This window comes from Narcine bancroftii, chromosome 6 (genome assembly GCF_036971445.1).
Source record: "Narcine bancroftii isolate sNarBan1 chromosome 6, sNarBan1.hap1, whole genome shotgun sequence".
Lineage (NCBI taxonomy): Eukaryota > Metazoa > Chordata > Chondrichthyes > Torpediniformes > Narcinidae > Narcine > Narcine bancroftii.
In genome coordinates this window covers 24,263,637-24,287,110 of record NC_091474.1, presented here as the reverse complement: position 1 = coordinate 24,287,110, position 23,474 = coordinate 24,263,637, and the positions used below count along the sequence as shown (strand labels likewise).

At 45.2% G+C, this 23,474-nt stretch overlaps 2 protein-coding genes across 3 annotated transcripts in view; both read right to left on the bottom strand.

Annotated features, from left to right (window-relative positions):
- Positions 1–7,980, bottom strand: part of LOC138735833 (deoxynucleoside triphosphate triphosphohydrolase SAMHD1-like) — a 28,061-nt gene extending 20,081 nt beyond the window's left edge. Inside the window, exons 1-5 of one of the 2 annotated variants that reach the window (XM_069884324.1) lie at positions 7,744–7,980; positions 4,381–4,447; positions 2,534–2,603; positions 1,992–2,152; positions 436–551 (exon numbers count right to left, since the gene is read on the bottom strand). In XM_069884324.1, the coding sequence (XP_069740425.1) occupies positions 436–551; positions 1,992–2,152; positions 2,534–2,603; positions 4,381–4,447; positions 7,744–7,900 (571 nt within the window). In that variant the 5' untranslated portion in view covers positions 7,901–7,980. Of the gene's footprint in view, positions 1–435; positions 552–1,991; positions 2,153–2,533; positions 2,604–4,380; positions 4,448–7,475; positions 7,527–7,743 lie in introns of those variants that run through there. The other variant, XM_069884323.1, reaches the window with a different exon arrangement.
- A 2,264-nt stretch (positions 7,981–10,244) lies between these two features.
- LOC138735832 (deoxynucleoside triphosphate triphosphohydrolase SAMHD1-like) overlaps positions 10,245–23,474 on the bottom strand; it is a 50,728-nt gene continuing 37,498 nt past the window's right edge. Inside the window, exons 13-16 of the mRNA XM_069884322.1 lie at positions 21,082–21,174; positions 19,880–19,984; positions 18,349–18,486; positions 10,245–13,915 (exon numbers count right to left, since the gene is read on the bottom strand). Coding sequence (XP_069740423.1) covers positions 13,775–13,915; positions 18,349–18,486; positions 19,880–19,984; positions 21,082–21,174 — 477 coding nt within the window. The 3' untranslated portion in view covers positions 10,245–13,774. The remainder of the gene's footprint in view (positions 13,916–18,348; positions 18,487–19,879; positions 19,985–21,081; positions 21,175–23,474) is intronic.

Below are 23,474 nucleotides of genomic sequence, written 5' to 3'. Positions count from 1 at the left end.
TAACAACCAGCAAACTTTTGCAACCTGTTCCTAGCAGACCCTCTCCTTTCATTCACTATGACTACAATACTCTTCTGTTTTTGCATGGACAAGTGCCAGAACATTGGAATCTACAAGCAACAGACCGCACGGTAAAGATTAGTTTGATGAGTTCTTCATTGGCTAGGTTGAACACAATGGGCCAAATGGCTTCCTTCAACTATAAATGCCAATGATCAGGAAGAAATCTTGAAAATGCCATTCCATGGATGGTGCCATCAATTACTTTGGAGAGAAAACTCATGTTCGGCTTTGATTCTTAAGGTCTGAAGTTGATAAATAACTTTCCACTTTACAAAACTCTAACCAGGAGGAGGATGTCTCTCCAGCCCCTGCATTGTTCAAGTGGTCCTTCGCCTGTGAGGTATGCAAGTCCCCACAGTTCAACCCCCTCACCTAGATCGTGGCAGAGTCCGGCGATCTGAACGCACAGGATGTCCCGATGGTTTATCCCAAGTTCCGGCTGCCGCCCATACAGAGCTTTCACCAGCTGTCCTGCCAGATGCGCCACACTGCAGGAAACAGAGACAGTTGAATAAAGCCCCTCAGCCCTTTCAAACCATCAACAGCTTTCAAATATTGGACACCCATCGTTGATCCAAATGAACACTGTTGCTCAGTCTGAGCCTGTGAAGGCTCATCAACACTTAATTCTTCACACACAAAACAGTATCCAAAATGGAAGAGTGAGGGATTATCCTGATGTTGTGAGATTATGTGGATAAGCAGGCATTAATATAAACAAGAATCAGCCTTTAAAATAAAAATCTGTTCAGTGCTAACTGCAAGTAATAATCCATTTTAAAATCAAAGAACAGCTTTATAGAGCAAATGGTAGTGACCACAGAGTATGGCTACTGGCCCACAATAGGAGACCACTTCAAGAGAGGAGATTGGCAAGGCCATGAGACATTCACCAATGCTACAGGTGAATCAATGGAACTGGCTTAACTGGCCTACATCAAACTAGGCATCTGCTACCTTCAACTAAGTTATTATACACTTCTGTAACTCAAATCAAGGGAGATTCCAGGTCAGATTTATGTTGTCACTTAGCACATAAAATCTGGACGCATACCTATGTAGAGGACTGGATAAGAGGTGAATCCACAGCGCCATAAGAGTGGCAGAGAGGATCACTGGAGTTTCTCTCCTCCCCCCCCACCCCCACCCCCACCCCCCAACATTGATTGCTGGATGAAGAGGGCGTGCAAAATCTGCACACATCAGCTCTCAAGCTACTCCCATTGGGAAAGATACAGGAGTACCAGAGCCAGCACAACCAGGCTGAGAAACAGCTTCTTCCTACAGGTAGTTAGATTGTTGTGGAGTAGACTTACATTGGTTGCACAACATCGTGGGCTGAAGGGCCTATACTCTCCCTGTAAGATCTATATCAGGTGTCCAAGACTGTGAAAACCATTCATAGGAATCAAATACCTCACCAAAATAAAAAGTGTAATGATTAGAAATTCTGCTCACATTACTTCCCATGGAGCAAGGTGATCAGACATAATTTGACAAGCAGCAGGTAAATTTCTGGATAGGAGGTAAGTCCAGGGCTTAAGGCTTCAGCAAAACAGAAGAAAGGTCTTTCATCTTAAAGCAAATGAAATTTCCACAATCCAAGCAACCAAGAGGAACACACACATGTTCTTGGTGGGTCATAGGGTCAATGAGGTTTCAGATCATGAAGCCCAGCCCATAGAGGCCTTTGATTTTTATACCAGGATCTGCTATAGGTCAGAAGGTGCAAAAAGGTACTTGCAAAACTCAACAGGTCATGCAGTATCTGTAGAAAGCAAAACGCAGTCAACGTTTCGGACCTGAGCCATTCCTGGAGATTGTTACGCTGGGAAAAAGGTTCTGTAGTATTGAGAAAGACTTGCTCAAAGGAAACCGATCTGCCGGCTTTTAAACTTGACTTCCAGAATCCCACCCTAAGTCCTTACCCGATAGAGTGCTCAAATCTGTTGTGGGAAGCCCCAGGATACACGAAGTAGGTGGCACCGAGCTGCTTGATGAAGCGGAGACGCTGGAACTGCGGGGTATCGATGATGCAGACGAGAAGGGGGTGCAGCTCGATGTGGCCGTGGATCGGGTCATTGAACACCTGCAGGGCTCAAAAGGCATGACTATAGGTACGAGCATGTCCAGAACCTGCCTTGCACGCACCGGTTCCCTCCCTATGCGCCCACATTCCCCTTCCCTCCCCCACACACTCCTATGCCCCCACACACTCCTATGCCCCCACCCCTCTACACTCCTGCCTATAGCCCCCAGCCACCTCACCTCTACCACTCCCCCACACAATTGTTCTGCAACCCCTGCTGACAGTTCTAGCTGACTGGATAATCCAGCTTTAACACTCCTATGTTCATCCCCAGACACCTGTCAGCTTCAATCCCTCAAGACTCCTGGGTCTGAACCAGACTGAAAAATCAACTAAGCCCCCAGAGAAGTTTCAACAACACCACCAGCGATATTATCTTACCTTTGCATCAATGGGGGTCTGCCAGAGCTTATCAATACAGTTGATCAGTCGTAATCGATCTCCCAGGGTACTGGACAAAAAAAAGCAACAACAAATACAAGTTATTCCCCTGATACAGAGGGTGCATCATCCCACAAAATTGTGCACCAATCCAGTGCCCATGCCACTGTGGTCCTGCATATGGTGCAGAGACTTCTCCTGGGATGAAGCTCTCCAGTTTTTCGCACGCAGGAGAATTAAAGAATACAATAATGTATATAAAATTATGAGAGGCATCGATAGGGTAGATAACAGGAACTCTTCTTCCCTGCACCCCATCCCCGCCCCCCCCCAACCATTCCCAGCCAAATCGCAGAGGTAGAAAATCCCAAGGCAGAGGTGAAAAGCAAGAGATTTCAGAGGAACTTTTTCAAACTGATAGTGGTCAGAATCTGAAGGAGTGATGGAGGCAAGGACTCACAATAAAGTATCTGAATGACACCAAGTTATAGAAGGTTGGTCCAAGCGGCAGATTCGAAGACGGGTCGCTGGCACTGTAATGTCGTTGCACTAACCGCATGGCATGAGAGCATTCATCACATCTGATCTGTACCTCATTTATTCCCTTGTAACATTCTCTCTCATGTCCATGAACTCCTCTTGTTCCCAAACCAAGCAACAATTCACAGCAGACAGCAGGAGAGACCGGAATCTGGAATCTACCAGAGGAACTCAGTGGGTCACGCAGCATCAGTGGGAGAAAAAGAATGGTCGACTTTTCAGGCCAGAACCCTTCACCAAGACTTCTTCAGTAAATCACAGAAGCCAATTAACTTCCAAACCAACAGATGTGGGGGGGGGGGGGGGGGGGGGGGGAACTGGAGCATTCAGGTGGACCTAAACCCTCATGAATACAGAGGACATGCAAACTCCACACAGACAGCAGCCAAGGTCAGGAGAGCCACTAGACAGCTGCCCTGCCACCCCACCACCCTGCATATCAACACAGCGAGGGACAATTCCACTTTCTTCCCATTGGTCACACTAAATCAGCTTAATCTCCACCCAGACCTGCTTAATTATTCCTTTACATTCTGCAGAGCACTTATAATGAACCACCAGTGGGAGGCAACCTTGAGCTTCTACCCAAACTACCACAAAGGTTCCAGCTTCCAAACACCTTTTACTCACTAAGGATGATGCATGATCTGCCAAACTCCGCCCCCCCCAAACCCCGTTGCATTGCCTGCCGAGCTCTCCCCCTCTCCCCACCCCGGCGTGTCGCCTGCCGAGCTCTCCCCCTCTCTCCACCCCAGCACGTCGCCTACCGAGCTTCGCTCCCTTCCCACCACGGTGTGTCGCCTGACGAGCTCCGCCCCCTCTCCCCACCACGGTGTGTCGCCTGCCGAGTTCTCCCCCTCTCCCCACCCCTGGCATGTCGCCTGCCGACCTCCGCCCCTTCCCCACCCTGGCGCGTCGCCTACCGAGCTCTGCTCCCTCCCCACCCCGCTGCCTGTCAAGCTCTCCATCCCCCCCTCCAGCACGTCACCAGCTGAGTTCCATTCCCCCCCCCCCCCCATCCCCATACCCTGCGATCTTTGCTTTATTTTGAAGGGAAAGTTTGTCATTTGTCATTAATTTACAACACGGTTTTACATGAGACTTCTTCATTTATAATGTTTGATTTCACTGCGGACCACATCCGATAAACCCACAGTTCACTGGCAGACTGTGGCCAACAGGTTGAGAAGCACTGATTCCCGGAGATATGCATGACTACCTCTGCACTGAAGCTTAATTCCTCTCAGCTTCCCCAGGGCCTGAAGTAGACAAAATCAAAATACTCTCCACTTCCACAGACTGCTTACCTGACACCTAGCTGCTTCAGAGCAAAATCTGTCACATAGGGTAGGGTTGCGCCGGACATTTTTTCGTCTGTGGAGAGAGGGAAAGCATGAAAATGCAACTGAAAGGCTCAGGCCTGAAACATCAGTTGTACATCTTTACCTCCTATGCACGCTGCCAGACGTGCTGAGTTCCTGTTTTAACACAACTGAAAGTAATGTTCAATAAGAAACGGACTGCAGATTTGGTCCAATCAAATCTCTCGGCATTCCCCATCCTCCAATCAATCCTGGTAGTCCCTCATGCCATTCTCGCAAAACTTTTCCAGACCTGCTCCAACACCTCCATGTTCTTCATAATCTGACAGCGAAAGCAAACACAATCCTCCAACTGAGGGTACAGCAGTGTCAAATTTAAATTTTACATTTTTTAATTTAGACATATAGCACGGTGACAGGTCCTTTTGGCCCACGAGGCTGTGCCGCACAATTAAAACCAACTGACCCACAAACCCCTGAACTTTTTGAATGTTGGGAGAAAACCATTTCCCTGAATATTCATGCCTCTATCTGAAAGCCTCTTAAACAGCACTCAACTCGCCTAATTTATTGTCATACTTCCCACAGTTCACAAAACTGACAATTTCTGTGCTGGCCACAAGTTCAGAATTTGTGGTTTGCATCCCTGAGTCGAGGTTACAAAGCAGGTTAATACAGGAAAAGGCCCTTCACCCCACAATGTCTGTTCCAAATATGATGCTAAATTAAATCCATTCAATCCCCCTACATCACTCTATTTCCTGCCTGTTCACTTAATCTGACTAAATCAGCCATTCTCAATGTGGGCCCTGAGGGCATCAGCATATTTCAGTAAAACCCCTCCTTTTCACCTCTTGTAATGAATTTTTTTTTATGTAGAGAATGGCTGATCTAGAAACTCATTCTATTTTGGGGACCACAGCAAATTTAGGGGAGGCCACAGACTGAAATCAAAATATTTTTTGTGGAGTAGTATGGAGATAAGTAACTAAACTTGACCTGCTTCACAGGGAAGGTGGTCCATAAACTTAGAGCAGTGTCCCAAGTTGTGTTAAAAAAAGGTTGAGAATGGCTGATCTAAAATAATGACCAGTGTGTCACCTACAAACAAAAATAAGCTGGGGAACTCACTAGATCGGGCAACACCCTTGGAGAGAAACAGACAACATTTTTTTTGTCCAAGACCCTTCATCAAGACACTGCATCAACTGGCTTCAAAAGCATTTATTTTAAATTACACCCTGCCATTATCTACTTTGCAATCCATTGAAAAATAAATCAAAATTCTTCCCCTCAGTTTACTGTTAGGTTTCCCTCCACATCTCCTCTTTGGCCATCCCTCCAACCCCTCCTTCAGTAAAACCAGAAACAAGCTGTCCTATACAACTCACCAAGATGTCCCACTGTAAAACCCTTGATATCAGCCAGCTGAGCATAAAAATGCAGGGGTACAAACAACTTTCCATCCAAATTGTTAATACATAGTCATTCATTGCCATATTTAAAACTCTTGACTGCATGTGCTACAGATGTGTAAGCAATAGCTCTCCGCCCTCTCAGAGGGTTTAAGGCAGTGGTTCCCACTCTTTTTCCTTCCATAGGATCCCATAGGTGCTGTGGATAGTAAGGGTATGTGAGAGGGAATAAAAGAACTTCTGATTTAAGGTCTGAGTAAAATACCTTTATCTTTGCATGAAGTTAAAATAATTTCCTGCTCAACCTTTCCTTTCTTTTAAAAAAAAACTTTTTCCAATCTTTTGTTGCATTTTAATTGTTCTCCCAGTCCAATGGATATTCACTTGTCCTTGCATTTCCAATCAATTCAGGATTGACCTCTTCAAAGACCATATTTGTTCAACTACACAAACTAACCTTTACCCTTCAAGGGTTATGCATGTTGGACATCTCTTGGTAAATTTCCTCTCACTTTTCTATTATGCAAACTTTTCTACTTTATTCTTTTTGTTTCTTGCCTTGTGTCACAGAATCCATTCATTTTCACATCATACCCAATTCCTACCCAATAACAGTCTGCACGGTTATCATGGTTCACCCCAATTAATTTCTCCTGTTATGTCACACTCACATGAAACACCATAAATTGTGCTTCTCCCTGCTCCCACTCTCCTCTAATTAAAACTATTATTTGGAAATAGCAGACCTATGCAGCGCATTTTCAGACCAAGTTGCCTAATCCACTGCCACAACTTTATCACAGATGCCATGACTGCACAGAAAGAGGGTCTCTCCAGAATGACAGCAACCTCATGCAAATGAGGTTGTAGAAACAATCTCAGCATATCCAAAACCATTCCCAGCCAATGAAATAAAGACTTGTAATGCAGAAAATCCATGAGCAAATTCAATCACGGTAAACCCTCATCAACTGCATTACCATAATCACAAGATCATGCTTTGGTCACTTTGAAGGAAAGGACCACATTAGTAGGTCAGGAATAATTTCCTGTTCTTCAAAACAAAATGTGCCCCAGGTTCTCAGAGTTCTGGGGGGGAGAAAAAGGACCGCAGATATCTTATCCAAAAGGCAGCTCTGAAGAATATGAAGCCAAGTATCCCAGCTGCTATTTTCCATACTTTGAGATAAGTACCCACATCAGGTACCGTGCTAGAGCGACAGTTAAATTACTGGCTGGTAATTCAGACCGTGGAATGAAACTCGGAAGTTTGCAGACACTGTGAATCTAGTAAAAACACAAAGATGAAGTGTTAACACCTTTTGTCTGCTGGTCTGTACTCCTCCCCATGCCCTTTCATTCAGGCACCTGCCTGCTCTCTGCTCATGCTTTGAAGGGCTCAATCCTGAAACCTCTGGAATACAACGCGACGTGCTGAGTTCCTCCCGCATTTCTGTGTGTTTATAACAATCCCGTGGCCCAAGTTGCCGTCCCTGCTGAAGGTGGGGAAAAAGTCATTCATAATAATGAGCATAAATATGACCACACTGTCATTTTAAAAAAAAACCTGGTACATTAACAAAAGCCAGTCAAGTACAACCCGATGAAACAGCATTAACTGGGCTGCCCTTCATAGGTGTGGGCTGCAGGCGAATGCACACCCACCTCGTTTAGTTCCCATTCAGTTCCAGGGCAATTAGGAATGAGTAGCAATTTCAGGCTTAGGGGTGACATCCAAATCCCCATAAGTGAATTTGATGCACTAAGAACGAAAAAAGGGTGACGTATGGGAGGAAGTGCTGTCCCCTTCCTGCCTTTACCACATGCTTGACCGATGGAATGGAGTCATTTTGGAAGGGAAGGCCGGCTTTCCCCCCGCAAGGAGCCGCCACGGATGGGAAGGGTCTGCGCGGATCGCCCATTGCATACTCGCCTCGGAACAACTGCTCGAACTTCTGCAAGCCTTGCGTCCGCAGGAAGCGGCAGACATCCTCCTCGTCCCAGTCCTGGTAATTCGAATTCTGAAGCGGCAAAAGCTCCCTGTCGGGGGTCCAGGACCCCCGCCTCCTGCGACTCTCGTCTCCGTTCATCCCCGTTGCCTCGGAGTCGCTGCGCTGTAGCCACCAGCTGCCCACCACAGCGCATGCTCCCTGCCCGTGATCGACAAGTGCGGCAAGTCCCGGGAATTGGACCGCCTCCCTTGTCAATCAAAGCACAAGTCACATCACAGTTCTGTGGCCTCAAACTCTCCCTCTTCCAACTTATTCCACACAACCCAACAAATACTTGCAATTCTGGTCTTTGTGGGAACCTCTTTGAAAAATGCCCGTGAGCTAACATCTATTTCAGGTGCATGGAAATTCTTATGAAATGCCCCTTCTGGCCCTCCTATTGATGTGAAGAGGTTGTCTTCATTTTCACGTTAAAGCAATCTTCCAAATATTGAACACTTTCCATTCTAAAGAGGAAATATTAATGTCAGCCTTGTCAAAGATTTGCCCCTCTGCGCCTAATCTGTCTGCGGCCCGGTCACTGCAGTGGTTAGCGCAACACTGTTACAGCACCAGCGACCAGGGTTCGAATCCTGCCCTGTCTGTAAGGATTTTGTATGTTTTTTCCCGTGTTTCCGTGGGTTTCCCCCGGGGGCTCCATCTTCCTCCCATCCTCCAAAACATATGGGGAGTAGATTAATTGGGCGGCACAGGTTCCGGTGTCTAAAATTAAAATCAATGCTCCATCACCCAGAATCACCATTTATTGTCAACGACATCATGGGCTTCACTCCATCAAGGACATCTACAAGAGGCAGTGTCTTAAGAAAGCAGTATCTATCCTCAAAGACTCCCACCACCAAGCCCATGCCTTCTTCACTCTGCTATCCCATCAGGAAGGAGCCTGAAGACAGACACTGTACAAAAGCAGCTTCTTCTCCTCTGCCATCAAATTTATGAATGAACAATGAACACTGCCTCACTTTTTCCTATTTTTTGCACTAATTTATTTTTAAATATAATTTATACCAATATTCAATGTAACATCACCCAATATCCATGTGGTTCAGGAGGTAATCTTGGCTTTACAAGAAGTGAATATTTCAGGAAACATTAGGAAGGGGTGCATTGTTGGAGAAAGATGGTTAATGCTTCTGATCCCTCGTCATTCCAGATTCCCTGTCAATAAAGGAGGCAGGAGACACAGGAGAGGCAAGTAAAAACATGCTGTAAACACTGGAGGAATTTACCTGGTCTCAAAGCATCCATAGGACTTAAAAATAAATAACTGATGTTTCAGACCTGAGGCCATATTCAAGGTATAAGCAAAAAGCAGGTAGTCATCTGAATAAAGACTGAGGGAGAAAGATGGGAGGGGGAGTCCAGACCAACAAAGGAAAGATGTTAATTGGCTATGCTAAGAGGAAATGTGAGAAATGATTTTGGCTCTGAAAGGAGACAAAGGGAAAAGGGAAGAGAGAAAGAGAGTCAGCAAGAGGAAAGTAAACAGGGGGACAAAGATTGAGGTGGGGTTGGGTTTTTTACAGAAACTGGAGAAAATGTTAATGTCATCCGGATGGAGGGTGCCCAGACAGAAGATGAGGTGTTCTTCCTCCAGTTTGTAGATGGTCTCAGTCTGGCAGTGCACAAGTCCATGGGATGGGATGGAGAATGGAAAGTGGCCAATGGGAGATCCCACTATTGTGGCGGACAGTGTCAAGATGCCCAACAAAGCGATCTCCCAGTCTGTGCTCAGTCTCGCCAAAGTAGGGGAGTAAAACAACAGGAGCACTAGATGACCCCAGGAGATGCTAAACATGTTGAAATCCAGATCAACAATTTGTGGGCAGACTCAGCAGGTCCGACAGCAGTGGGAGAAGAAGAAAGGTCAGCATGTTGATGAAAGGTTCCAACCCAAAACATTGACTATTCTTCTCCCAATGACGCTGCTTGACTGGCTGAGATCCTCCAGCAGACTGTTTCAATCCACAAGGCTCCCTCACAATCTGCAAGTAAGTTATGAGTGGGAAATATGGGAATGCGGCAGCTGAACAATGGGAAACATGATCCCAACCACTCGGCCAGGATCTCCCTCACCTGATTCCCCCTCCCCACCCCCGTTTGCTGTATGTCTGTCCTTTGTAGGATCACACACCTGTGAAGAGTAGAGTTCAGAGCAGGAGACCACTTGGCTCCTCAAGCCTAACAATTGTGCCCTCTGTTCTTTTCTCTTGCCCATCCCCCATAACCCTCCACTCCCCAGAGACGCCGATCAGGCCTTCACTATACTGAATCACTCTGCCACCTCAAGTCTCTGGGGCAAAGAATTCCAGAGAAACAGAGAGAGAAGAAAACAACCACTTAGTCCGACTGGTTGCATTAAAGGGCGAATCATGGTCACTGCTATAAGCTTAATAGCACACAATGAACTCCCACTAAGTGATGATCTGACAAACAATTTTATTGATGTTCCACAACTTACAGTTCAACAGGCAAAATATTAAGCTACTGCATTGTGAAAAGAAACATAATGACCCACTAAACAATTGTGCAGTCTTTGTTCCAACAGAGATCTCATCAAACATGGCCAATAGAACCATGTGTCAACTGTCACAAAACTGTCACCCACTATCAATAAAATGAAGGAAAAATATTGGGAAAGGAAATAAATGACATTTAGTTGTTCAATGGTAGAAACATTGCATCTCATATGGGTCCTGAAGTATTCCAATAATGCAATTTGTGTACAGAATATTGCAGCCAAAGCTTAAAGCCTACCTTATAAACTCGTGTAATAGTTGATCCTGCGTGAAAGTCGACCCCCCTATTTTTGACCGTAGCTGCCCACCCATCCTAGCTCCATTGACAGCCCATGACCCCTTGCCTCAGCTACCCACCCATCCAAGCTCCCGAAGCTGCGTCCACCCGCCCACCACAGCTCCTGACGCCCCAACCGTAGATCCTCGCCCAGGCCGCCTACCCATCGGCGCACCAAACGCCCCCAATCTCATATCCTCGCCTTGGCCACCCACCCATCCAAGCTTCTAACACCTTGACCCCTGCCGCCCGTCCATCCGACGCTCTGATGGCAGATCCTCATCCCGGCCACCCATCCACCCGAGTTCCCAACACCCCGACCACAGATCCTTATTTCGGCCACCCAGCAATCCAAGCTCCTGATGCCCCGAACACAGACTTACCACATGGTCCCGGATGCCCGCCATGTGGTCCCAACACCTTGAATGACACAAGTACTCATCATAGTCAAAAGCAGTATTGTGTAATAGTTGACCCCCTAAACTTGACCCGAAAAATTGGGCCTCAAAACTCAGCTGTTACATGAGTTTATGCTGTATTACTTTCCCACCTCCTGCAATAAATTGAGGCAAGCAGGGTGACAAACCCATTCTAGTCTCTCTGACTGCCTCTCTGGACAAAGGACAGCTTCAATTCGTTTTTGCACAATTTGGTTTATTTCTCGCAGAATGCCTTGGTTCCAGTCAACAGCTTTCATTTACATAGAGCAGTTATATAGGACATTCAAACTCACTCGAAACAGTTAAGGGAAAGGCCTCAGTATTTCACACACCTATCACTCTGAGTAAAGAAAATAACCTCAAATCTCCTTTAAACTTTCCTCCTCTCACTTTAAAGCTACACCCTCTAATATTTGACATTTCCACCTTGGGACAAAGATTCTGATTAGGACATATTAGTTCATGGATTAGTTGACATGAAAATGGTATTCAGTGCAAAGGACTGACGTTAAATATAACCTTGCATTTTGCCTTATGGATGAATACAAACAACCCTGATTTTACGGTAATAACCAAGTGATCAGCCTTTAAGAATTTTGATTCCACTCTTGCCCATTTTCAATTTCCGGGCTGGAAATCAAAAAGGTTGGGGGAATGGAGTTTGATGGTGAAGGACAGGGCACAAGAAGATTTAAAATATTCATCAGGAATATCACACTCCAATTCGAGTCTGGGCAAGGTTTTTGGGTGATGAAGCTGTTTCCACACTAAGTTTGAAATTTTCAATCTGAAGTCCACATTGGATAAAAGCCCTCCATATTGATCAAAATCAATACTATTCAATCATAGCATATGACAGACGATTGTCGGCTCTTGGACTGTGCTCATTGGGAGTACAGAAGGACAAGGGACAGAAGGACTCATTGAGGCATCTCGAATGCTGAAAGACCTGGACAGAGTACATGTGGCAAAGAAGGCACAACTTCAGGATAAAAGGGCATCAATTTCAAGCAGAGAGGCAGAAAAAAATTCTTCAATCAGAGTCGCGAATCTATAAAACCTTTTGCCACAGACAGTTGTGGAAGCAAGGTCGATGGGTGTATTTAAGGCAGAGGTTGACCAGTATTTGATTAGTCAGGGCATCAAGCGTTATAGGGAGAAAGCCACGGAGTACGGCTGAGTAGGTGGATGGATCAGCTCATGATTAGAATGGCAGATCAGACTCGATGGGCCAATGGGCCAACCTCTGCTGCTATATCTGGTGATCCTGTGATTCCGTGGGGCAGAGCGGGAAAATGGATCAGCTCATAATTAAATGGTGGGACAGACTCGATGGGCTGAATGGCCTATTTCTGCTCCTACGTTTTATTCCAGAGCGACCACTGAAACCAGATCTCTGTTTCCAAAGTTCACTTTTGAGCAGTGAGTGACCAAAATGTGGGAGGAGGAAAGGAGGCCAGCTTGATTTTTTTTTGTCTTTTTATAGACCATAATTTAAAAATCACCCTTATAATCTTACATTAAGGTATAAGCAATCTGAATAAAATATGAGTTCAGGGCATTGCTATATTGGAAAACCAGCTACTTTCTAACATGTTAAAAACACCACAATAAATCAGGCTAAAATTAGGTGATTCCACCTTTATAAAATAAAAAAATAGTAAAGCAAACAAAATGTAGCCTCATTTCCCTGAATTGATTATTTGATCAAATCTCTATTCTCTTCTCGGTGCTCTGATATTTAAAAGAACAAAACAGCAACTCTAAATAGGCTGGTGGCAAAACTTGCCACTCAGAGGCATCTATTGCCACAGCCAGGACATTCATTTTTGGCCACACAGTTGCCATTAAATTCCCACAGCGACATTCAAGTGAATTATACTGGGGAAATCCAATGGCAATCACCTGCTCCATTTGTAACCTGTTGTGCAAGATAAAGACCCATTTGATTTTCCCAACTTTTCAGTGGAGTTAAATTGCCTTTGAAGTTTGCATTCATTGATACATGTTAAACTGGGCCGAAGTGATACCGATCAGTGGTTCTCAAACTTTTTCTTTCCACTCACATGCCACCTTACTAATCCTTACTAATCACAGAGGACCTATGGCATAGGGATTATTTAAAGTGGTATGTGAGTGGAAAGAAAAAATTTGAGAACCACTGCAATAGATGAAGTAGCACAAGGTACAAAGGTTACAACCACTGCAAAGCAATAAATTGTATTGTTAAAAACAGGCATGTCCCACATACTCATATCAGTGTTTTCCCTCATGATGCACTTTGAATGACTACACAATTACTTCTGCTCATTGCAAGCATTTTTCCTCCGAGGAATCCCTGGGCCACACAATCCTTACAGTGGTGGAACACTGATGTCCATTTTCATTCCCCTGTTGCCATTTGGCCAGGCGCACCCAAAGGCTCGTCAATCAGAAGTGGAACAAAGGTTCATTCTTCAGCAGGGACATTATCCACACTCTTCAACTCTGGCTGGCTGATCATGTTAGCATCATTCGAGGACAGTTGGTTTCAAAAAGCAATCAATTCTTCTCAATGAGCCAGGAGGTCATTTAGATTTCAATAAGTTTGCATGAAGGTTGCTTTCCTTCATTCAAGCAAGAGTTCTGTGAACCACCCGTTAGAATTGAACAAAGGAAATTATACGATTTCCCCTAATAAAGACGAGAGAAAGATTCTGGGATTCACATAAAATTTTCACTTCATATCGAAGAGCTTCTTCTTGATCCCCTTGCCCTTTGGATATCTGGTCTGGGAATTATCACTGTCACTGCTACTCTCAGTGTCTTTCCAATTGATCTTGAGTGGTGTCAGCTCAGGAGCAACAACATCACCATCCTGCAGACATGTAGAAACATACAATGATTAACTCCAGGGTTGAGGGGAATTAAAATAATCAGCCTAGTTTAACCCTACAATACAGTGAAACCCATGGTATCTGGCAACCATGGGGATTAGTAGATGCCTGATTAGTGTATTTTCCGGTTGCTTGAGTCTTACTCTTACAATGCCGAAATAATACATCTGCATTAAGTATAAACAGTTTAAAAGATTTAAAAAATACTTGATTTTCTTACACTGAACAAATTTCACTTGCATGAATATAGAAACCTTAAAGCACTTTACTTTATTTTCAGTCACATTCTTTGAAAACATTTCACCGTTGCTGCATCTCCCCCTCCACAGAGCCACCTGAAAGACGATCAATAACATTACTGTACAGATAATTAACACCCCCCACCCACTCCCCAAGTTTACAGATAAAGCCTCTGTCTCTTATTAAGCAAGGATAAGGAGACACTTTAAGAGAGTCACCCCAGCGGCGAGCAGCATCAACCAGCTCTTCAGTCTGGGCGACGCCAATGCTGTTTCACACAACTTTATTCAAACAACTGCTATAAGCAAAGCACGACCAAGGCCCTCCGCTGGCTGAATATTTCAGCAAAGGTTTATGTGTTGATTCAAAGAACATTTAATTTTACAATTTTAAATGTACATATTTTTACCTATTATTTTAATCTTATTTATTTTAATTTTTAAAATTTATTTTTTTTGCCAGTTGCTTGAATTCCAAAAAGTTTTGCTATATTCTGATAACAATTGTAACCTTAAAACAGCTCAAAGAAAACAACTGCCTTGCAGTTCCGCACTATCCTGCCACACATTGTCCTCAAAATATTGTCACCTTTCATCCCTCATCTCAGGCTGAATGCAGAAAAGCTTTCCTCCTACCCCTTCCCTGGAGTAAAACAGTGTCTACAGACACTGTGACTGAAGCAAAATCAAAAAACCAGAGAAACTCAGCATGCTTTATGTAGTAAAGATAAAGATACTGTATATAACCAACATTTCGGGCTTGGTCCCTTCATCAAGGTATGAGCAAATGTAGGCAGGTGCCTGAACAAATGGTCAGGGGGGAGGGGCAGTGGGTGGGACACAGGTAGTAGGTGGATAAGGGAAGGAGGGCACAACACAGGTTGGTGGGGGGATTCCCCTGTGAATGGAGAGGGAAGGGTTAGAGAGATGGAGGAAAGGAGACAGAGGGATTGGGGAGAACAGGGAGTGGGCTAGCAGAAACCAGAGAAGTCGATATTAATGCCCAGAGGGAATATTAGGTGTTGCTTCTCCAATTTACAGGTGATTTTGGTTTAGTTGTGAATAAGGACCATGGACAGACATGTCAGGGTGGGAGTGGGGTGCAAAATTGAAATGGTGGGCTACTGGAAGATCCCTGTCATTGATGGGGGCAGAGCGAAGGTGCGAAGCGAAGCGACCTCCCAGTCTGCATCCAGTCTCTCCGATATTGAGTTGACCTCAGTGTTGTATTTAAATCCTTTAACTATCCTCTCCCTGAATCTAACCCTCCTGTTCCAAACACAACCTGCCTGATCCTCTCCTGCTCCATCAACCTGAATCTCTTTCACTCTCATCCCCCGACCAGTTTTTGTACAGCACCATAATGTCAGTGGTCCAGTGGCAGTCCTCAGAGAACACCCGTCCAGGCCGCAGCCCTCTCTAAAACCCCTCCAGTAGTCATGTTTTCAAAGACAATAGATACATCACTGGAAAAAAAACTGAAGTCTGCAGACGCTGTGATTGTATTAAAAACACACAGAAATTCTGGAAGAACTCAGCTGGTCTTGCAGCATCCAAAGGAATTAAAGATATATTGCCAACATTTCAGGCCTAAGCCCTTCAAGCAATAACACAGGAAGGAGTCTGAATAAAAAGATTGGGAGTGAAGGGGAAGAATGTGAAGGTGACCAATACACAAAAGGTGTTAACTGGATCTAAGAGGAAAGGTGAGAATTGATTTTGGCTCTGTGAAAGGAGTCAGAGGAACAAGGGAAGGGGGAGAAAGAGAGCAGAGCTGGGGGAAGAAAGAAATAAGAGCTGGGGGAAAGGAATCAGGGGATAGAAATGGAGGGGGGTTTTAATGGAAACCGAAGAAGTCGATGTTAATGCTATAGTTTTGGAGGGTGCCCAGATGAAAGCTGATATGTTGCTCCTCCAATCTGCAGGTGGTTTCAGTCTGGCAGACTGGCTGAGTTCCTTCAGTATTTCTGTATGTTGTCACTGGAAAGGGCCAGTGAGTCTCTTTCTTATATAGGGTACTGGAGAAACAACATTTGTTGAATTAATTTCCAAAACTTCAGCACTGCCACGTTCTGTCCTCTAGATTCCATTTCATGCTAGATCACCAATCTAAAGGAGTTGATCCATCCATTACTGGACGAAAGCCAGCGTGGCGGATGGTTTGACCTTTGAAGACATGAAAAGAAATGATCACGTATCATGGATGAGGGAACAGAGGGGTTCATCACTTTGCATCTTGTCTGAAGGTCAGCATTTGTGGCAGTGTCACTCTCTCCCAGCTCTTTGCTGGATCTTCATACCAACAACACTTTAAGTTACCAAAACCAAGGAGCTGATTGTTGACTTCAGGAAGGGAAAACCAAAGGTGTACAGTCTAGCATTCATTGGGGGAATCAGAGGTGGATACGGTGAGCAAATTTTAGTTCTTGGGAGACACCATCTCATAGGATCTTTCCTGGACCCAACACACCAGTGGCATCGTGAAGGAAGCACGTCAGCACCTCTACTTCCTCAGGAGTTTGCGGAGGTTTGCATGGTACTGGAAACCCTGGTAAATTTCTACGGATGTGTGGTGCTGACCGGCTGCATCACAGTCTGATATGGGGAAACCAATATCCCCGAGCAAAAACCCCTGCAAAAGGAAATGGATACAACCCAGGACATCACCGGCAAAACCTTCCCCACCATCGAGAACAGCTGCAGGGAACGCAGCCATCAGAGAGCAGCAGCAATCATCAAGGATCTACACCACCCAGCACATGCTCTGTTCTCACTGCTACCACCTGGAAAGAGATGCCACAAGACTCACACTGCTAGGCTCAGGAGCAACTGCTATCCCTCCACCATCAGACTCCTGAACAATAAACTCAAACTTAAGGACTCGTACTTTTGCACTTCATTGATTTTTTTCCCTCTCTGTATTGCACAGTTTTACATTTATATATTTGTTTTAATGTTCATGTTGAGTATATTTTTTTGTGCACTGCCAATAAGTGGTAAATTCCACATCTCCCGCTGGTAAAAAGAATATCAGGTTTGTATGTGTATGTTCTCTGACAATAAATCTGAATCTGACCCTCAGGCAACGGCTGATCACAAGAGGCCTGGAGTAACAAGGGGTGGAGGACAAGCCTGTGACCGGAGCATCTCACACCACTATATCAGCTGAAGGGTGACATTAATATCCCAGGAGTGTCATTCATCCAACGTCATCGATAAAGACCTCAACACCATTAGTCACTTTAAGGTTGGATCCGGTGTTGTCCGAAGATGACTGGTCAAGTCGATTTGGGCACGGAAGGTCCTGGAAGACGTGTAGATATTGCAGTTTTTACACTGATGGCTCTGGACTTGCGCAGCTTGCACTCAACTTGTGCTTCAGCAGGGGCACCTTGCACCATGAGCGTGAGCTCATGTGGAAAAGACCACGCCAGGTAGGGATGTTTTGTGCCAGCGTTTCCCAGGTGGCCAATTCAGGGAGGCCTTCAGTGTGTCTTTGTAATGTTTCCTCTGCCCTCCATGCGAGCATCTACCAGCAGAAGAGTTGCCCAAAAAGGAGCTGCTTGGGTATGTGCTCGCCCGGCATACGGATGACGCGACCTGCCCACCGGGTCTGTGCTCTCATCAGCAGTGGGTAGACTGACGGTCGACTCGTTCGAGGGAGAACCTCAGTGTCTGGTACTTTGTCTTGCCATCTGATGCCTAATATTCTGCGAAGACAAGTCACATAAAAATGATTGAGCTACCTTGCAAGCCTTTGATGCACAATCCACATACAGGAGGGTAGTGAATACCATGGCTCTGCAGATCATAGGAGGATGATTAGGATGGAATTGAGATGAGCTCTGGATTTGGATTAAAATGAGAGAGAGTTGCGCAGCATCAGCCTCACTCTCTCTTTCCAATTCCCATCTGGATCCAGTGGCAGGACAAACATCGAGACGGCTGAAGATCGGACGAGACACAATGGATGACCAGGACACCTTCTGTGTCTTGTGTTGCTCTTCACATTCCACAATGCTTGCAGAGACTGACTTCATGACCGTTGGACCTTCCATTGGTCTCATCCGTTCAATCTGCCAGAGTCTATCTTCACATGTTGGATCCCAGGAGTACAAAACAGCCAAGGAACAACTGCCTCTCAAAAACTATTACAGAAACACAGAGATGCTTACCCTGGGTTTGGTGAAGTTCTTGTTTATGCACCATTGCACGAAGTATTTCTGGGCAGCCTGCACACTCTCCTCGTCAGTCTTCTTGCAGTACACTTGGATCAGCTGCTCTGTAAACTTTTCCGGCAGCAGCTGAGATACCTGAGTGAACATCAGAAAGAGAGGTTCAACAGCACAACATGATATATGAAGAGATGAGAAAAATAAAGGAAGGAGCTGTTGTAATGGCAGCACTGCCACTGGGGTGGAATGCAGAGAGTAGAGACACAGTGCTGTTCTGAAGGGTTCAACCATCTGGTCCTAATGCCTGCAGCTCCATACTGGCTTCAAATGGCCTGATAAAGAAGCCAATGATGTTTGTAAGTAAAACCCTGCAATAGCGGAAGTCTTTGCCCAAAGCAATTGTACTAGCAGCGGCCTGGAGGGATTATGAACTCCAGGGGAGTGGTGGACCAGCACAGGACACCAGAAACAGTGAGAACACTTCCTCCTCCTCCACTGAGGAGAAGCAGAGGAGATTACCCTGCAAGACGATGATTAAGAGGCTGAGGGACCCACACAGGCTGCAGGAAACTTGCAGTCAGGGGACCCACATGGGCTGTGGGCTGCTGGAGACTTGCTCATGTGAACCAAGTATCAGATCCAGGATTCAAGATGGTGCTGAGGGCAAGAAGGGCCTCAGGAGCTAAAGGCTTCCTGTTCGTGTTGGTTTGCATCTGGAGCTCGGGTTACCAATGGATTAAACAGGAGTCTGTGCGGCTGCAGAAGCTGCAGGAGATCTGGAGGCGAATTCACGGACTCTCAGCGACTCTGAAGGGACCCTCTTTTTGCTTCTCTTTCTCTGTGTCTTGTAGGCAGAAGGCAATTTCTTGTAACATCACATGTTCTGCACTACTACATGAGAATAAATGAATCTGAATCTAAATGAGCTATGAGCGGGTGGGGCCACACATTTCCTCAAGCCTCCAGTACTATTTAGAAGGTGGGGGTTGCTCTGTTTACCCACACTAATTGTTCACCAGCTTTATTAAGCATTAACAGGCTTTTGCGTTAAAAATTCTGAGGAAGAGAATTCCAAAGATTCATGATATCTGGAGAGAAAAGGCTTTGCCCTCTCTTAAATGGCCAAACCGTTAATTTTAAACAATGAACCCTTAGTTCTAGATTCTTCCAAAATTGGAAATATCCTCTCTGTCTTAAACCTGCTAAGAGCCTTTGGGATCTTCGATGTTTCAATTCAATCTCCTCTCACTCATCTTATCTCTCGCAGGTACAAGAATAGGCTTTCCTGTTAGGCACACCCAATTCCAGGTCACACCCGGTTGAGAGCTGCATCCCAACTCAAACGTGGTGAGACGGCCAATACCTTAAGGGCTGAGGGAAGCAATCGTAGCCTTGGCATGGGTGTCTGTGAATGTCCCAGCCAGTCCATCACACTCCCAGTGTTGGTCCATGTCTGGCTCGAGAGAGAGGCAAAATAACGCATTACATCAGAAGACTAATTGGCTTCTACCTCTGGTCTTGGCACAGTTACCTGGTTTTTGCGGATCTTGAATGCTTGGGAGGGGTTAATCTTGCTGTAGAATCGGACCTTGTTGATGGGATTTCTCCCCTTCTTTCCGTAGTCCAGTTGAATAACCTAGAATAGGGAATTTAAATGTATGTATTCACCCTTTCAAACAAATTACCCTGTAGCAAATGGCCTCAAAAATAAAAACAACTGCATTTCGTTCTCCACATTCACAAATTTTAAAATTACAAAATCCACTCTGCGAGTTGCATTGCAGCCTCACAACTATTCCAGCTTGGTTCCATTCCAAGCTCAGGGCAGAATTTGCACACTCCCTTGTGCGCTGCACCAGCTCCCTCCTGATTAGTGCAAGCAAAGGCATTATGCTCACCATCAAGGATCGAAGTTCTTATGGACTAATACAGTACAGTAAACACAGGTCATTACCGAGCCTCCATTCACTATACAAGAATTGGCCTTGCACACCAGGGTGGGAGAGGGTGTCACAGTGAGTGCTGGAGACTCACACCAGAGTGGGAGAGGGTAACACAGTGAGTGCTGCACAGACACCAGGCTTCATTCCTGACCTCTGGCAACCCAGTTTCCTCCCACATCCCGAAAACATGTAGATAGGTAAATTAATTAGCAACTGTAAATTACCCTTGGTGTGGAGGCAAGTGGTAGTATCGGTGAGAAGACCATAAGATTTAGAAACAGAATTAGGCCATTCACCCCATCAGGTTAATTCTGCCATTCAATTCTCTGGGGGCTCCGATTTCCTCCCACCGTTCAAAGCATACTGAGGGTGTAGTTAATGGGGTGTAAATTGGGTGGCACAGACTTGTGGAGCGAAATGGTGATGTATGTCTAAATTAAAATTAAATTAATTCATGGCTGATATATTTTCCCTCTCAACCCATTCTCCAGCCTTCTCCCCATAAATTTTAACACCTTTACTAGTCAAGAACCTATCAACCCCCATTTCAAATCTATCCAAAGACTTGGCCTCTGCAGCTGACTGCGGCAACAAATTCCACAGATTCACTGTCTCCTGGCTGAAGAAATGGGTATGTGTGGTGAATAAAATGGGTGAAAATAGGATGAAGTAAATGAGTGACTGATGGATGGATGGAGGGGCTATATCCACCATGTTATACCTCTTCATGACACTATCTGCCAATTGTAGGGAGAACCCTCCTCTACATTTTTAATCATCCATTACTCACATTTACAATGAAATCTTTTGCATCGAGTTGAACCTGCAAAGATGTTGCTGGACAACTTTCCGCCACTTGAGCAGGAAGATCCTTAAACTCTTCCTGAAAGAGAGAACTCATTGTCATTGAGTTTGCCTCACAGTGATTTGGTACAACCACAAATCCATTGTACAGAGAAGTTAATCAAGAAAGCCTGAAGATGGTGGGGTCGAGCTCAATGCACGAACGAGCTGGAGAAACTCAGCAGGTCACACAGAGTCACAGGAAGTAAAGTGTAACTATACTCTTTATGAACTAAAACAAAAAGACTGCAGACTCTGTGGTGGAATTAAAAACACAACGCTGGAGAAACTCAGCAGGGCAAATGTTGGACTTTATATAACAAAGACAGCCAACGTTTCAGGGTTGGTCCCTTCACCAAGTTATGACACAATGTATCTTTACCTTTGCTATATAAAGTACAATGTTTAACCTGTTGAGTTTCTCCAGCATTATGTTTTTACCATATGTGATGAATGGTCCAGGCCTGAAACATTAGTTATCCTTTCCTGCCTATGGAATGCTGTGTGATCCGCTGAGTTTTCTCCATTACATTTGCGTATTCTCTTGTACAGTAACACATCCTCTACAAATAGTGGTGATGTTACCAAGGACCAAGATATCCCCCACCCACCCATCCATTAAATCCTCACCTTCAAAATGACTTGTGCCCATGTTCCGACCTAACATTAGAAATCTAATCATTGTGCCAAAAACTGACAGCTCTTTAAGGTGACAAAGGGGTAGATATGGATTGAGTCAGTACAAATATTTGACAGCAACTAACAAGTTAAATATATTTAGGAAGACTTCCATCCCACAATCACATGGTAAGAATTTGGAAGCTGCTGCTCTGTCTTTTGGTTAACAAGACATGCTTGTTGCTGGCAAGACCAACATTTATTCCACATCCCTCTGTGTTCCTGAGTACCATATTTTGCCAAGGGAAATAAAAGTCATATTTCCAAGGTATTTGATGATACAAACTTGGTGGGACAGCAAGTTGGGAGGTGGAGTTTTAGAAGGATATGAGTAAGCTAAAAGAGCAGGCTGATAGATACATGGCAGATGAAGCATGGAAAATGTGAAGAGTTGCCAAGGAGAATGGGGAGCTGTGCATCATGGGATAGTTGACCAAGCTGATCCCAGACACAGGTGGAAATTCCAATCCACAAACTAGCTGGGCCAGACAAGAGCTCAAGTTAACAAAGCTATGGCTAGAACAGGTGTTCATGACTACATTTATTAGCCATGTCAAATGAGTGTTGGTCCATGGAGTTGAAGAAGGAAGACTGCAGGTATGGGGTTAAGTGCAAGGCGCAAGCATGCAGCAGAACATCAGCAGGTCATGGGGTTACTAACAACACAGAGCCAAATAGGACTGAGCCATGGCTCACTTGGAATTTGTTTACCCCTAAATTTGTTATCCTTTGAAAGTGCAGTGGCACTCCCTCCTTGCCTCGGATTGGTGAAGCACAGAAAACTTTCTGGTTGAAGACTGCCCCGGGAAATGGTATCTTGACCTTGACCACAAGATCATTTGAGTGCTGGAGAAGTGGAGACATCTTGTTGCAATTGTACAGGGCATGATGAAGCCCCTGGATTATCTTGTGTTGGTTTTAACTTGAAAGGACATAGGAAGAGTAGTGAAAGATCAGTAGATTACATCCAAATTCTCACAAGATGAGAAGAATGAGGGGAGCTCATAAAGAATGCCACACAATTCTAAGTACAAGGTCAAGTTCAAATTTATTGTCAATAGTACATGCAACCATGAGGTTCTTTTTCCTGCAGGCTGGCAATAATTTCCTGAACTTGAACTTGGACAATTGTAGCTTCTCTGCATACCATGGATATTCTTTGGCTTGGATTCACGGACGAAGATTTATGGAGGGGTATGTCCACGTCTGCTGCAGGCTCGTTGGTGACTGAGAAGTCCGATGCGGGACAAGCAGGCACGGTTGCAAGGGAAAATTGGTTGGTTGGGGTTGGGTGTTGGGTGTTTCCTCCTTTGTCTTTTATCAGTGAGATGGGCTCTGCGGTCTTCTTCAAAGGAGGTTACTGCCTGCCGAACTGTGAGGCGCCAAGATGCACGGTTGGAGGCGAGATCAGCCCACTGGCGGTGGTCAATGTGGCAGGCACCAAGAGTTTTCTTTAAGCAGTCCTTGTACCTCTTCTTTGGTGCACCTCTGTCTCGGTGGCCAGTGGAGAGCTCGCCATATAACACGATCTTGGGAAGGCGATGGTCCTCCATTCTGGAGACGTGACCCACCCAGTGCAGTTGGGTCTTCAGCAGCATGGATTCGATGCTTGCGGACTCTGCTAGCTCGAGTACTTGATGTTGGTGATTAAGTCATTCCAAT